The sequence below is a fragment of the Phymastichus coffea genome, unplaced genomic scaffold (assembly GCF_024137745.1).
Source record: "Phymastichus coffea isolate CEN01 unplaced genomic scaffold, Cenicafe_Pcof_1.1 PCOF00006, whole genome shotgun sequence".
Classification (NCBI taxonomy): Eukaryota; Metazoa; Arthropoda; class Insecta; order Hymenoptera; family Eulophidae; genus Phymastichus; species Phymastichus coffea.
Genome location: NW_026706817.1, coordinates 9383370 through 9399865, shown reverse-complemented (window position 1 = coordinate 9399865; position 16496 = coordinate 9383370). Strand labels below are relative to the sequence as shown.

At 45.4% G+C, this 16496-nt stretch overlaps 1 protein-coding gene across 1 annotated transcript; it reads right to left on the bottom strand.

Annotated features, from left to right (window-relative positions):
- Positions 1-13884: 13884 nt before the first annotated feature.
- On the bottom strand, positions 13885-14634 carry LOC131668207 (uncharacterized). The gene has a single exon (XM_058942172.1). The coding sequence runs from the start codon at positions 14632-14634 to the stop codon at positions 13885-13887; it is 750 nt and encodes a 249-aa protein (XP_058798155.1).
- Positions 14635-16496: the final 1862 nt, after the last annotated feature.

The window sequence follows — 16496 nt, the reverse complement described above, 5'->3', positions numbered from 1 at the left end:
GGGTAAATTGCCCGGCACGTGGGCGCCTGGACAATTCACCGGTCGCAACTTACGTCACTACAAATTAATCTTAGCGCGAAACTTCAGATAGCCGGCACGTGAGTGCCAGGCTATCTCTTTCACCGCGCACCGGTCGTCGCATCAACAGAGAGAGGGAGTGTAGAGAGAAAGAAGAAAAGGAAGGCTTGACCTTTGTTCTCCTGTTCCTCGCAACGTCGAGAATCCTGGGCGATGTGCTGCCGCAGGACGTACCGGGCGTCGTAGCTGGTCAGATCGTCGCTAACCGCTGTCGCTGACCAGGTCTCCGTCGTCGACGTTGACTCTCTTGGCAAGTGGGCTGGCTGCTGTTGCTGGCAAGGCCGTTGCCGGTAGGGTTGATCGTGCTTCCTTCCGGCTATCCCAAACTGCTCTCTCTGCTGGGCTCGGACTTCCGCACTGTAGTAGGACTAGGCTTCTACTCCCTCACTCTCGTAAGGCTCGGCTGCGACTCTCTCACGCACTAATTCTTGCGCGCATCTTGCAGTCGCTCAGCGGCGCTCGCTCCTCTCCCTACCTTGACCTATTAGTTAGGCGGCACGCGACGCGTCGCTTATCGGTCACGCGTTGCACGCCTGCCAATCCCTGCATAGGCCTAATACTCTCTTTCTCTCTCTCTCTTTCTCTCACTCTCTCTCCGCGCTCTTCAACTTTTCTTGCGCTCAACTGCGCTGGCTCGTCCTTGGCGCTGAAACAAAAGACCAAGTGTTAGGCGCATACTTAAATGCGCCCAACGTTGGCCACCACGCTTAGCCGAGTGGGGGAGGGAGAAACGCGGACGAGAGACGGGCAAACGGCCTGCTCTCGTCACAAACAAAGAATTGTAAGCGAACTAGCGATGCATGTTATTGTCGCACGCACCGTATAAACATAATCACGCGGGCCAAGCGTCTTGTAGAGTTCACAAAAAATAAACTAATCCATGTTTAATTGAAACGGAAATTTATTGTTATCATTAGTAATAAGTTGGTTGAATGATCCCCGTTCCCTCCTGCTCTCCGGTTAGCAAACGTGAATATTTCGATTTCACCACGCGCATTCCGGTACGATTGGGCATCGAGCGAAACATCGAAATAAAACGGATCTCACCCCGTTACAGTGGACATCTCATGTCGCTTTCAAGTTCTAAAATTTTTCTATAAAAGGAAAAAACTTTCTAATTAATAATGATTTTAATTTCTAAAAAAAATAAAAATAATTTTTATACTTACTTTTCGGGTAATATTTTTTGTAACCATTCTTTCTTTTTTAAACCTTTTACATGAATATTTCTAGAATTATCTAAATAATGGTTTAGTACACGTGCTAAATTTTTATATGGAATAATGCCGGATCTCCATATTAAACCATGAACATTTCTAAGAAATGATTCACTTTTCGACTCTTGAAAGGAAGTTGAAACCAATGATATGGTGGTTCGAAGAAAAACACAGTTGGAACAGTATCTACATCTAATGGTAAATACGCGAGTTCTTTACAAACAAAAGTCTCGTTTAAACATTGAAAGCCTTGAAAATCTATTACGAAATCCATTTGAAAAGATGCTGAAGTTAATGTGAGCTCTACGAGATCCTAAAACCGTTATAAGAGTAGAGACACGTGTTTGTTCTATATTAAGCCTTTACCTCACCATTCGAAAGTAGAGGGCGTCATAGTCACCATACCTCACCATTCGAAGGTATAGGGCGTCTTAGTCACTATATAGTATGATTATAGGTAGTTTGTATTAAATTCCAACAATATATATATTTTATTTTCTTTTTTATTGAAAAGCATTCTATACATTGATTACATAATGTCTTGTTAATTTCAAACTAGTTTTTTAACATCACCACTAATTGGATTATATTGTAAAATACGATCGTGTAATATTAAGTAGTAGGCTGCAGTATCTTCAGGAAAATTAGTCGGATTCTCAAATTCTAGGCGAACATCGTCTGGTGCGCTTTTTAATATTTCATTTTGTTTAGAGCAGTCTATAACTATTAGCGGCACTTTATTAATGAAATCTTTTTTATTAAGTAACTGCTCGTTTTCTTTACCATAGTAAGTGTTTTGAAAATTAGTATATATGGGTAATTTTTGGCAATTTCGATTGACTTGTAACTCTTAGGTTACGGATTTTTTTTTAATTTGGCACAATTGTTGTACACATAAAACTGAGATTTTTCCCAAATTTTGGAGATGATACATTAATTACAGTGCCGCTTACGCACTTTTACCTCCCCCACGGGCAAAATCAGTCTAACTTCAAAGTTTTATATCCCTGGTAGAAATTAACGTACAGAGACGCGCGTGGGTGCGTTTGAAAGGTCTTTCGGAGAGATATCAAATGATATGATTCACGGTTGCCATCGATTGTTTTTTTAAATTTTGCAACAATTATGCAAAATTGAAAATTCTGAAATTTTTTTATTATTTTTGACAATTAGCCAATTTTGGAAAAAAAATAGTACGAAAATTTGAAGTACACCATTTTTTAGCTATTACCAAGCCCTATCTGAATCACTCATCAAAAATTTATTTTCGTCAAATATGACGCGCGCACGGGCATTTTTTCCTGGAAATGACAGTTTTTTTCAACATTTTTTATCTCCGTCAAATTGTAACAATCGAAAAAAATTTATAGGAGAAAAAATATTTGTTTTTTCACGTAGAATACTGCAATAATTTTTTTTTCGGTTTTTCGAAAAATTTTTTTTTTCGGTTTAAATTATTTTTCAAGGTCGAAAAAAAAAAGATTTTTTTTTTATGTAATTTACGATACTTGTTATGTAGTATTATTGAATGGGTGGAAAAAAATTTTTTTTTGTGGTTTCTCATCTTTTTAGCGTACCGACTGTGAGAAAAAAAAATTGAAAAAAACCGAAAAAAAAAATTTTTCGAAAAACCGAAAAAAAAATTATTCCAGTATTCTACGTGAAAAAACAAACATTTTTTCTCCTATAAATTTTTTTCGATTGTTACAATTTGACGGAGATAAAAAATGTTGAAAAAAACTGTCACTTCCAGGAAAAAATGCCCGTGCGCGCGTCATATTTGACGAAAATAAATTTTTGATGAGTGATTCAGATAGGGCTTGGTAATAGCTAAAAAATGGTGTACTTCAAATTTTCGTACGATTTTTTTTCCAAAATTGGCTAATTGTCAAAAATAATAAAAAAATTTCAGAATTTTCAATTTTGCATAATTGTTGCAAAATTTAAAAAAACAATCGATGGCAACCGTGAGTCATATCATTTGAAAGCCCTCCGAAAGACCTTTCAAACGCACCCACGCGCGTCTCTGTACGTTAATTTCTACCAGAGATATAAAACTTTGAAGTTAGACTGATTTTGCCCGTGGGGGGGTAAAAGTGGCTGACCGGCACTGTATATCAAAAGTTATTAACAATTAAAGAAAAATGATAAAAAATTTTCAAACGGCTATATTTTAAAAACTAATAAAGATATCGAAGTCGGATTTTTTTCAAAATACTTATAATGCCTTAAAATTTCGAAATAATTACAACAATAAACAATAAAAATTTTTTTTCGAAAGTTATGAACTTTTTGTTTAAACAACTGCTAATATCTCAAAAAGTATATTTTTTTTTTTGAAAAATTCTTGCTCCTACGTATTCCTGAGGATTTTTGCTATCGAAATCAATCATAAAATTCAAGGGCCCGACATATCGGAAAGCGTAGCCCTAATCAAAAGAAGATGCCTCGGTGTCCGGTCGCAACGGCACCCGAGGTCCCCTCACAGTAAATAACCTCTTGAATGTCTTTTGGGCCTTTATTTGGTTTTCTTAGAAAAAACTCGATCAAGCAGTTACTCTTCTGTGTATTTGAAAGTTATTTAAGCATTATCTAATTACTCAATTATTCATGAAAATAAAATATTTTTAGAAAAAGTTAATAACTTTCGAAAAAAATTTTTTATTGTTTATTGTTGTAATTATTTCGAAAGTTCAAGGTATTATAAGTAATTTGGGAAAAATCTGATTCGGTATCTTTATTAGTTTTTTAGATTAAAGCTAAAGTACCTTTCGACCGTGAGTCCGCTGGAGCGCTACCGCAGCCTTACGTCGAGGCGTCTTCTTTTGATTAGGGCTACGCTTTCCGATGTCAGGCCCTTGAATTTTATGATTGATTTCGATAGCAAAAATCCTCAGGAATACGTAGGAGCAAGAATTTTTCAAAAAAAAAATATACTTTTTGAGATATTAGCAATTGTTTAAACAAAAAGTTAATAACTTTCAAAAAAAAATTTTTATTTTTTATTGTTGTAATTATTTCGAAATTTTAAGGCATTATAAGTATTTTGTAAAAAATCCGACTTCGATATCTTTATTAGTTTTTAAAATATAGCCGTTTGAAAATTTCTTATCATTTTTCTTTAATTGTTAATAACTGTTGATATAATTAATATATCGTCTCCAAAATTTGGGAAAAGTCTCAGTTTTATGTGTACAACAATTGTGCTAAATCAAAAAAAAATCCGTAACCTAAGGGTTACAAGTCAATCGAAATAGCCAATTGCACGATCTCGTCCAATCTGATTCAATAATTTGATTTTTTCTTTGTCTGCAACCATCACATATGGCATCAACCATTCAACCTTAGTTAAATTAATTTTTGATTTTTCTGAAGTATCAAGATTCCCTATTGGAGTAGTTAAAATAGCATACAAATCATCTCTTGATCTTGTGAGAATAAGTTCATGCTTGACATTGACTACAATTTTCCGATAACCTTCAGCAAAACCCATCAACATACTAAGAGGGATAGTAACATCAAAATAACCTAGAGCATTACATATTAAAACTTCATTGTTACCACCATTCCATCCAGCATTTTCAGCGATAGAGCTCTGACATGGATTGAGTGAAAGCCAATTTTTCATGAGGCTCTTTAAGCCTACATTTTTCACTTTATCAATTTCAATAGCATTTATTTCATATCGTATTTCCTCAAACAAATGACAGAGGGCGTTGTTGACTAATAAAGTGTTGTCCACTGGCGTAGTATCGTCTGACTTGGTCAACCGACAATAAATTTGAATCATACTGTGTGATGAAAGCAGAGATAAATCTTGATGTTGAATTGCTAAATGGATTTCATCGCTATTATTGAAATATGATAATGAATAAGGCTGATGCGCATAACTTCATAATGAGCAATAGACTCATCAAAAGCGACAGCTGAATGAATGTCTAGAATTCCCTCCATATTGTTGTTGTTTTATACAACACACTAATATGCATAATATTTTCTTCCATGATTTTCGACGACTTTTAGCGTCAAGCTTTTCAGGAATTGAATATTCTGAGGTGTGAGCGGTCTGATACTATAGCTCGCTGTTGACTAGTTGTTGATTGACATTTTTGTCTTTTAATATAGCCTCGACCGCTCTTTATATTGTAAATGATACCCATCACTCAGATATGGTCTTTATATGTACTCGCACTGTGATGACATTTCCTCGAAAGTTAACTAGGTTTCCATCTTGATCAACTATACGAATTTGAAAATGATCAATGCTCCTCACAGCGACTGGAAGGAAAATGAGATGAGAGGGAACTTCTATAATCGTATATCCAGGTGGGACTGCTGGGAAAAATTCGTATATAGTATGTACTTTGCGATCGTTTATGTAAGAGCCTGTAGTAATATTACACTGTACACGTAAAGCGTTGATTTTGAGTATAGTGATGGATAAGTCAGAAGTACGTATGTGTTTCGTTTTCAACGAGCCTACATTTAGTGAAGCCTAAAATTGATCCAATAGAATCTTCTGGTTTAAGATGTATTTTTTGACTGCACTGAATGAAACTACGTAAAGTATTATTATTTGGTTTCAGGCTAAATGATATACCTTGAGGTGCTAATGCTTCTTTGAGATGTCAAAGTCGGAGCAATATTAAGTCAATGTTGATTGTTTTTTTCGATTGTGAAGGTTTTGTACATCACGAATATGCACCAGCAGGTCAGACAATCAATAAAGAATATTTTGAAACGTTTGCGTGATGCAGTAAGAAGAAAACGGCCGCACTTTTGGGAAAGTAGTGACTGGCTTCTCCATCACGATAATGCGCCAGCGCATTCATCCAATCTTGTGCAGCAGTTGTTGAGCAAACACAATATTGCATTGCTTCGACAACCTCCATACAGTCCCGACATAGCCTCTTGTGACTTTAGACTGTTTTCAAAACTACAAAAACCACTCAAAGGATACCGATTCGATGACAAAACAACGGTTGAAAACAATGCGACGAGTGTACTTAAGGCTATCCCTAAAAGTGAGTTCCAGGACTGTTTTGAAAAGTGGAAACATCGATGGAACCGTGTTATTCAATCAAGAGGGGATTACTTTGAAGGATGCCGCCCACCAGATGATAAAGAATAACGCTAGCACGAAAATGTAAAGGTAGGCTCAATACTTTCCGGACAGACCTCGTATATAACTTCCACTATGGTTACATAAAAGAAAGACTAGCTCATAAAGCAAAATTACTTTATACTGATACAGATAGCCTCGTCTATGAATTTCAAGATGTTGATAAATATGAAATAATGAAAGAAGATGTCAATAAATTTGATACATGAGATTACTTAGAAAATAATCAGTTTAATATGTCGTTAGTTAACTAAAAAGTTTTCGCTATTATGAAAGATGAATGCAATGGTAATATTATGAGAGAATTCATTGGGCTTCGAAGTAAAATGTATAGTATACTAATAGAAAATATAGAAAGCAAAAAGCATAAAACACATTCTGTCACAAAAACAATAGATCATGAAGTTTATCGAAATTGTTTATTGAATTTAGAAATTATTATGCGCGAGCAATGCAATATACGAAGTGTATTACATTAAGTAAGAACAGAAAGAGCGCAGAAAGTAGCACTAAGTCCATATGATGATAAACAATGTATATTCGATAAAAATCCTGATACATTTCCATGGGGTCATTACAAAACTATTGAAACGTTATAGCTTAAAATCAGCAGTGCGGGACAACGAAGGAAGAGAAAGATCATAGAAATGGAAGAAAATCCTCAAGAAAGTTGTAAGCTTCCTCCAATCTCCGATAGAAGTCGCTCAGAAATAGAGTAGTAATAGTGGGGAGGAAGAAGGGTTAGTTAGGAGAAGTCGGAGGAGTAGGGCAATGGAATCGTATGAGAAATTACTCAAGTGGGGATAAGGCGAAAAGAGATGGAAATTACGTCGGCTTGAATTCTTAGAGAGGGGACGCATGGTACAAAACGGAGAACACACCTCAGTCCGTCGCAGTTATTCAGCAGTAGGTTGAAGCAACAGCAGTAGTCTCTCTTCCTATTTCTCCTATTCGAATTCTAGATTTTCTCTTAAAAGTAAGTTTCTTATATACGAGTAGCTCTCTAACTATATCCTAGTAGTATTAATTATTGATTGATTTTTTTTATTGTAGAATGGATTTTTCAGCAATCAATAAAATAGCAAAACCGGCATTCTTACCTAGAAAGACAATGTCGCAGTTAGAAAATAACTGTACCTATATGGTAACGAAATCAAGATGGTTAAATACTCGCTATGGATTTAGTCTTGTAGTAACCGTAGACGACGAATATGAGATATTTTGAACAAAGCGAATAAGCTTAGCGTTAGAAAAAGATGAAGATATGTTACGGAAATTGTACGAAACCATGGAGAAAAAAGAATTATTTATACATCATGCAACGATTGCCGAAAATCGTTTGACTCGCGTAGGTTACGAAGCGGCTGAGCGCAGCAGCCGCGATCGGTTTGAGAGAGAGAGGGCACGTAGGGTTAATGACCGGGAGGGGAAGGTTTGCTAGTCAGTATGACTGTAACCTTCAGTTCGGCTAGATAATAGCGATCGTGTTTTGAGCTGCCAACGTACGTGAGAGTTCCGAGTGCGATCCAAGGGAGACGAGTACGTTGCTAGTGAGTGCGGAGGCGGAAGAGTCCATTGCACAACGTGTGCATTATTAACTGGAAGTAGTGACCGGCGCGGCGAGACAGATCCACGCACTGTGTAACGTGTGTGGCTCCGATACCTGCCGGAACAGTTACGAGTGGAGTGCCGAGTGCGCGCATTGTTCAACGCGCGCGACCTCGGCAGCTACGAGAGTACGCCCAACAGCCTCAGCAACACCTCCTGCAGCGAATCGAGTGACCGCAGCAGCATCAGCAGCAGTGAGTCACCCAACCGCGGCAGCGGAGAAATAGGCGCAGAGGCATCAACAGCAACGAGCGAGTCGGGTACGGTTGGCCACCGTATCCCCAACAACGCCGCGGTAGGTGCACCATATCGTTATTTGTCGTTAGCGTGCGATCCCGCGCAGCGTGCGCGGTGAAATTGTTTAAAACGTGCGAGCGTTTAGTCCGCGACGATCGCGAATATCACTCTCTCTCTCTCCGTTTATATTGTCAGTCAATTTAGCGTGCGTGAGTCTCTCGGCAAATCTCTCCCGTGTAACATATTTAAGTCAATAAAGCGGTTAGTAGTTATTCCTAGAGATCATATTGTTTTATCTTCCCTTTGTCCGAGGTGCATGTTATTGTTTACGTCCAATTCGAATAAGCCGGTAAAATAGCACGGATCGCGTAGATATCGTAAGAAGCGACCTGCCAACCGAGTTACCAGCAGCGGCCGACGAAGCGCTGTTAAGCTAGTACGTCAGCGCCTCCAAGCGGAGAGTTAAGGAACCCAACTCCGATTGGTAAGAGAACTCTGCGCAGGCGCACTCCCGGACAAGGTGAGTTAACGTGCTCACAGCACGTAGCTAACACGGCGTCGTTTGACCGAACTGATAGATACGTTTGATGGGTTAAAGGTTAAACGGCAGCCTGTTACAATCATCGAGAAGTCTCGAATTTTGAATTTAAAAATTAAATTAGTATATTGTTTAAATGTATATATAGTAAATAAATTTATATTTAAAATTTTAATTACGTCTTTAATCCTAATTTAATTGTTCCTTTAAATCCGTTTTTTTTGGAGAGGTTGAAGTAATTACTTATGCGTTCTCTCAGCTAGATCTCGACTTAGTGTAAAGGTCTCATCAGCAATGTTAGCAGTGGAAGTACCTCACAGGTGAGAGTGATGGTTGGGGCTTTCACCATTCCCTAACAAAAAAAATATAAGAAAGAGAGAAGGGGGCGATTTCGGTGGCTCGAAAAGCGTAGTAGTAGGGTTATATTCTAAAATAGCGATAAGATGTTAATAGAAAGCCTATTCTGTTCGAAGCAGTGGTTTTGAAGAAGAAGCAGTAGAAACTTAGCCATGCCAGAGACAACAGGAGATCTCGCTTCTCTTCTAAGTATGTATGGTTTGCGAAGAAAGTTAGAATACATCATCTTCCATACGAAGAAAAAGACTCTAGAAATGGTATTTGGGAGCAGATAGCACGAGATCACGAACGTTTCCAAAGACGTATTGCCGAATTGAATAAAGTTATATCACGAGTATTATTCGAGAAACGTATATTGATGATGAATCGAATGCTTGATCCTATATTGGAAAATCATTACACAATATATATCTTAAATAAAATAGAAATCTAATTTAAAGTAGAGGGAGGCGGTTATGACGGATCGAAAATCAAAGTAGTGGAGAGAGGTTTTAAAATAGCTGTGAGCCTTGTAGAGCTTCATTCTGTCTCACGAATCGAGTAGTATTATAGCAACATAAATTTTTTCAATGAGATATATATCAGGATATATAGCTTTCTGTAGTTCTTGCTCATAAAAACCACCAACAATTGGATTTTCTTGATAATCTAGTAGGTGATATGTTACAGGTTTAGTTCTCGAAATACGATGAATAGTAAAAATTTCTATAGACCAATTAGGCGTATATCCTTTTCTCAAAAACGTGTTTAGACTTGCTCACTCACACTTTATATCCTACCAGGAATTTCGGTTTTTTGAAAAGACGATGATCATAAGAGAATCGTATCAAGACCTGTATTTCATTTTCTTTAGTCACGTCTTTAGGCCTCATATTTATTATGCCGTGTTTTCGATTATTATAAGATTCTATTAAACTGGGGAGAAAGTCAATCCACTTATAATTTTCTATTAAACTGAATTTTTTCCACATAATATTTCTTAGTGTTCGATTGAAACGTTTACAAATTGATGTTTTAAGATTGCTATAAGTAGAATAAAGGTTTATTATATATTTTTTCACTAGACTTTGAAAATTTGTATTGTAGAACTCTTAGATTCTCTCTACAATAGCTTTGCATCTCAATAAGATCAGCTTGCCACGTCTCATCTATTCCATTGTAACGGAATTATTTAAGCCGACTATTCGTTGAAGAATACTTGCTCGCGGCCGTCCGCACAACATTTATCAAAGGAGGGCTCGGGAGGCACGAATGCTCCCACGACTGAATGGCACACCGAGCGTGTGTGCCAATCGCGCACGAATTGAAGGAAAATCGGAAAAACGAACGGGTTGACGCAATAATATATGACACATATATATATAACAAACTTTATTAATACGAACACAATAAAAGAAAAATAAAAGAAAAAAGAACACAAATTAATAAGTGGACGGAACACGCACACTCCGTCTCACAAATCAGCAGAACTCGCTAATCCGCTTAATTGGATTATCGGCAATCACTGCCCGATAATCCGCTTAAGCCTAAACGCCCGCGAACGCACTCGCGACCTCAACACCCGGCAACGGGGGCCGGCATCACTGCCCGACCTGCACCGTTGCACCCGCGAACACCCCGGACATGCAAGAGAGCGAGAGAAAGAGAGAGAGAGAGAGAAAACCGGCACCGACCTTCCCAACGGCGACTTCAGGTGAAGATGGCCGCTCCCGGTCAACGGCTGCGGCTTGCTGCTGCTGCTGATGTTGTTGCTGTTGCTGTTGCTGCTGCAGCTGTTGCTGTTGTCGCTGTTGCGGCTGCTCAGCTGTTGCTGTTGTTGCTGTTGCGGCTGCTCAGCCGCTCGCCGGACTCGCTCGCCGAACGGGCTTCGCTTTCACCCGCGCACACCGGTGCTGGGCGGCAAGGCTTGGCTGGGCGCGACCCAGCCACTCACTCTCACTCAACCCAAACAAACCCACCGATGCACGCCCACACACCGGGTGCGCATCCACAAAAAACAACCCGACGTGGCGAAGCACCGCACCGCTTCCAACAACCAACGAAAAAAAAACCCGGAAATCGGCGACGACAAAATAAACGCGCACACGCGATCGGCCAGCCCAAACGATACTGCCGATTTTCCCCCCGGCTGCGCACGCATCGGATCCGTGCGCAGCTCGCGCTCTCCCCATCCCGCTCGCTCTCCCGCATGACGATCCTGGCAACGGATCGCCATCCCGTCGGCCGCCCTCAGCTCCGCCAATGCCCGTTCGCCGCACCTCAAACAAAGAAAAACCAGGCATGAGAGTGTATACCAACACACCTCAGCCCGGGTGTAGCGAACGGACGAGAGAGAGACGAAGGAGAAGTCCGCGAGCCGAAATTCTCCGTCACAGCCCCCCCGTAGCAACCGATCCTGCCCCAGGATCGGGAGCTATCTCCCGCTCTCATCGTCCGGGCGCCACACTCGGGCTGGGTCCCGAGGACAGGCTCGTCCTGATGGCAATCCTGCCCAGGGAGCCTCGCATCTCGCTGACCACGAAAAAAAATGAAATGGAATGGTGGGTCATTACTACGAAACGGGACAACAAAACAGAAAGAGAAAAAACGAAACCGCAACCATGCGTCATTGCGGGGTTCAGAGCGCCACTTACCTTAGGTCCCGCGTGGCCTCACCTACTGGCCACCCTCGCGGGCGAGAGGCTGCGATACCTGATCAGCCTCCTCCACAAGGCACAGGAGATCCTCTCGGGACAGCCCGGCAAGGTAAGCCAGGACCCTCACACGAGAGGACGGCCTCGGCGCCGACGGCACTGGTGACACCGATGGTGGGGAGGGCGTCACCGACGCCACAGGTGGTAGTGGCGTCTCCGGCGCCAAAGATGTTGATGGCGCCGCTTGTGCCGTCGGGAGCACTGGCGGCTCCGTGGTTGGCGAGCCCCGCTCGGCCCGAGCTCGGATCTCAGCCAGAAGCCGGCGTCGAGCCCGACGCTTAGCCGCCACTGAGGTGGGCGATGGCGTGCCCTGCTTGGCGGCGGCGGCTCCGGCCTCGGGCTGAGGCAGCTGACACCGGCTTGCCAGCGCGCCATCGGCGGTCTGATGGTCGACCGCTGTGCGCGCTGGAGAGACCCGCTTGACCTTAATCCCCATCCTCGTGCGCCGCCCCCCCGCTCGGGTCACAGGGCGAAAACGACCGTCACCGCAAAGGCGGTAGACGATGCCATCGTCACCCACGACCCGACGCGAAGACGACGCCGAGGCGGGGACGGACAAACCCGTCTCCAGGGTAGGTGAAGGTGTCGCGGTCGTCGCGGCTTCCGGCACCAGATCAACCTGAGCCTCGGATGGAGGCGTCTACGGGACCTCCTCCACCAGTCCCGCGAGTGGAGACGAATCCGAGTTTCCCACAAGTGGGGAACCGGCCCTCACCGTCTCCTTCTGGGGGCACCCAACCTCACCGGACGCGTCCGGCTCCGCCGATGATCGACACTGAGGAACCTCCTCCTGTCGAGGAGTTGGCTCCTCACCGATGTAGCGGAACTCTACGTCCCTGGTGAAATCGGGCAGCCGCCCAGACCTCTTCTTACGAGACGGTTGAGGGGTCGCCTCCTCCCTGTATCCCGCGGGAGGGTAGAGGCCCCGGCCCCCGGTCGCGACAGTTGGGAGCGCCACCCGCTTCGGCTGCTCCGCTTGTACCCCCGACGCCGGGAGGAAACGATACTCGAGAGGGATTTCATCCCTTCTCGAGTGGCCGCGAGATGGACGCGGCTCCTCCCGAATCGCCGGGAGCACGTTCTGGGCTCCCGGACACCGTAACTCGGTGCTCAGACCGAGGTTGCGCGGCTCAACGAGAGTCCGCAGACCCCGGGTCCGTGCCGTCCGGAGCCCCATGGGCGAGCCCGCGTACAGGCGCTCCACCAGTTTTCCCTGCCGCGGCCCGCGGGCGGCCAGGTTGGCCAGCGCCCTCTGCAACGGCAGTGCCTGGCGAGCCGGGCCGGAGTTGAGACTATTGTCCCACTCCGACCTACCCCTCAGTGGAGAGGCCTCCACCGGGACCATCCTGGCCACCAAGGCCTCACTGGCCCGGCGTTCCCGCGCCAGCCGCTCAGCACGTGGCAGAGATCGGACAGCGGAAAACGGCGCCCCGGAAGGAGTCGCCAAGGGAATTGGCTCCTCCCCCAGGTACGCCGCGAGCTCCAGTTGCGCGGCTCCGCTGCCGAGCTCCAGCGCGTCCCCAGCAGACGCGGACATGGAGGCGTCCTCCACCTCCGGACATGGCTCGCCAGATCCACGAACGGGGAAAGGCCCACTGCCCCGGGGCTCGGAGGGCATCACGGCGGCCACCGAGGCCACACTCCCCCCGAACCGCGCAGAACTCACCTCAACGACCGAGTTGGCCACCGGTCTGGCTTCCGCCGCGGCATCACTGCCCGCCGCGGAGCCTTCCAATGGCTCCGGTGTCGAGGTCGGGGCCGACCCCTCACCTCCAGACCTGCCGTCCGTCCCGACAAGGGCTCCCAGTTTGCGGATCTCGTCCGCCAGTGACATGCTGCTGGACCTGTAACCAACCAATCAACCCAATCTAGAGCCTACCCAATAATACTCTGTCGGGACACCACAATGACCGCATGCAACACCAACACACCATAAACAAGAGTGACGACAAAAAGAAAACACTCACGATTCGCACGACTGAAAAACGCAAAACTTGACCCACCATTCGCCGACTTACAAACTATTGGCCGTTTCTACACACACGCTGTCGCTCGGTTCGAACGCGGAGGGACATATCGCTTTAACTCCTTCACGTGTACGCGGTCCACCTGCTTCTTGCTATCCGTCGTCAGAATATACAATTCTGGGGACAGCACCTCCAGCACCTTATACGGACCGATATACAAAGGGTCAAGTTTGGCGTTCCTACCTAGCGCTGCGTTGGACAGAGTGTGGGAGCGTCGCAAGACCAAATCTCCCTCTTGGAACTGGACGAACCGGCGGCCACGATCATAGTGGCGCTTCTGCCTGTCCTGTGCCTGCTCAATATGCCTGACCACCAGGCTCCTCAGAGCATTGAGGCGCTTCAGCCGGTCCGCCCACTCCTCAGGAGACAACCGAACAAAAGGGCCCCGCACCTCTACTTCCCTACGCAGGCTCTTCGCTTGACGCGGTTCCCGACCAAAATTGAGGAACGCCGGTGACACCTTTGTACTCGCCTGTACCGCCGTATTTATAGCATGCCGAAACTCGTGCAGGTGCTTATCCCAGTCGCGATGATCATGATCTACAAAAATGGAGATCATGGTCTTCAACGTCTTGATCGCACGTTCACAAAAGTCTGCCTGTTGATGGTAGGGTGGGCAGGGCACGTGTTCAATCCCATACTCTTTGAGTACGGTCATGAAGTCCGCCCCGCAATAGTTCTTACCACTGTCGCTGACCAAATACCCCGGAACTTCCCACCGGAATAAAATAAGTTCCTCGAGCGCACATCCTAACATCTTACCGGTCGCGACTGTCAGTGGTTTGAACTCCACCCATTTCGTAAACGTCCTGGAAAACCACCAGGTACTTGTAACGATTTTTGCTGCGGGGCAGTTCGACAACATCCGTGGCAATCACTGCCCACGGACGCTCCACCACACGCTTGCTCATCAGACCTTGTGGCGCACGTTGTTCTAGTTTGTACCTCTGGCAGGCCGGGCAAGACTGCACAAAACCCTGCACGTCAAACCACATGCCAGGCCAGAAGTACTCGCGCGCTATGCGATCGTACGTTTTCTCGCGTCCGAAATGTCCGGTCGACGGTTCACAATGAGCATCCCGCATCACACGTTCTCGATGCTCACCCGGAACTACGAGTCGCCAGCACTGCTCCTTATGAGTCACTGGATCTAGGAGTTCATTCGTGCCGTACTTGTACAGCATTCCGTCCTCAACCTTCCACCCGCGGTACTTAAGTGGACGCGCCTCCACATCCTTCATCCGCTGAAGGTACCACGGGTCGTTGGTGACTTCGAATGCTGCAGCCTCCACGTCGCTCCCAAACCCACGAGACAACGCATCAGGGACATGGTGGAGTGTCCCCTTGCGATACACCAGCTCGAAGTCCCATTGCTGCAACTCGAGGATCCAGCGGGCCAGACGTCCCGTCGGATCCTTCTTGTTCTTCAGCCAGGTCAGAGCCGTATGGTCGGTGACTGCAATAAAATGCGCGCCCTCGATATATGGCCTGAACTTCTGGATTCCGAACAGCAGCCCTAGGCATTCGAGCTCAGACACGGTGTAATTGTTCTCGTGCTCATTAAGCATGCGACTCGCGTAACATATCGGGTGATCGTACCCTTCGTCATCTTTTTGCATCAGGCAAGCACCCAGTGCATAAGACGACGCGTCGCAGTGCACATAGAACGGCCGGCAAAAATCCGGTCGCACAAGCACGGGAGCTTCCGTAAGAGCTCGCTTGAGCGCATCGAACGCTCGTTGCTGCTCGGAGTCCCAGTGCCATGCTTCGCCCTTGTGCAACAGCTTCGTTAAGGGCACCTTCAGATGTGACTCATGCTCGATGAACCTGGAGTACCATCAACACATCCCCAGGAAACGACGCAGCTGTTTGATGTTCTGCGGGGCTGGAAAGTCCAGCACGGGCTGGACTTGATCAGAGTCAGGCCGCAGCCCACCCTCGTCGAGAAGATATCCCAGGAACGTGACCCTGGAGCAACCAAATTCACTCTTCTCGACGTTGATCTCCAGCCCCGCCCGGACCATGCGCTCCAGCGCCTTCTCGAGCCACACCAAGTGATCCTCGAACGTTTCCGTGACTACGATCACATCGTCGAGGTACTTGAATACATACGGCTCGAAATCTGGTCCGAACAGCGCGTCCATCAAGCGCATGAAGGTTGCGGGAGCGTTGACCAGACCAAAAATCATCCGGTTACACTCCAGAGCCCGCAACCCGGCGCACCAAACGCCGTGTACTTTCTACTATCTTCCTGCAAGGGCACCTGTAAATAGGCACTCTTGAGGTCGATCTTAGAAATGTACCGGGCTCCTCGCAACCTATCGAGAATCACATCTACCCCCGGCATGGGGTAAGCATCGATCCGAGTGGTCTTGTTCACCGGCCTCAGGTCGATGCACAAACGGTAGCTACCATCGTGCTTTTTCACGACCACCGGTGCACTGCACCACTCGCTCTGAGACGGACGTATCACTCCTTTCTGATACCAGTCCTGAATCTCCTGGCGAATAAACTCCGTGACCTGCGGAGAGTACCTGCGCATCGGCGTCTTAATTGGCCTGGCACCTTGCACATCAATGACGTGCTCGATAAGGTCCGTTTGCGCAGGGGACCTCTCCG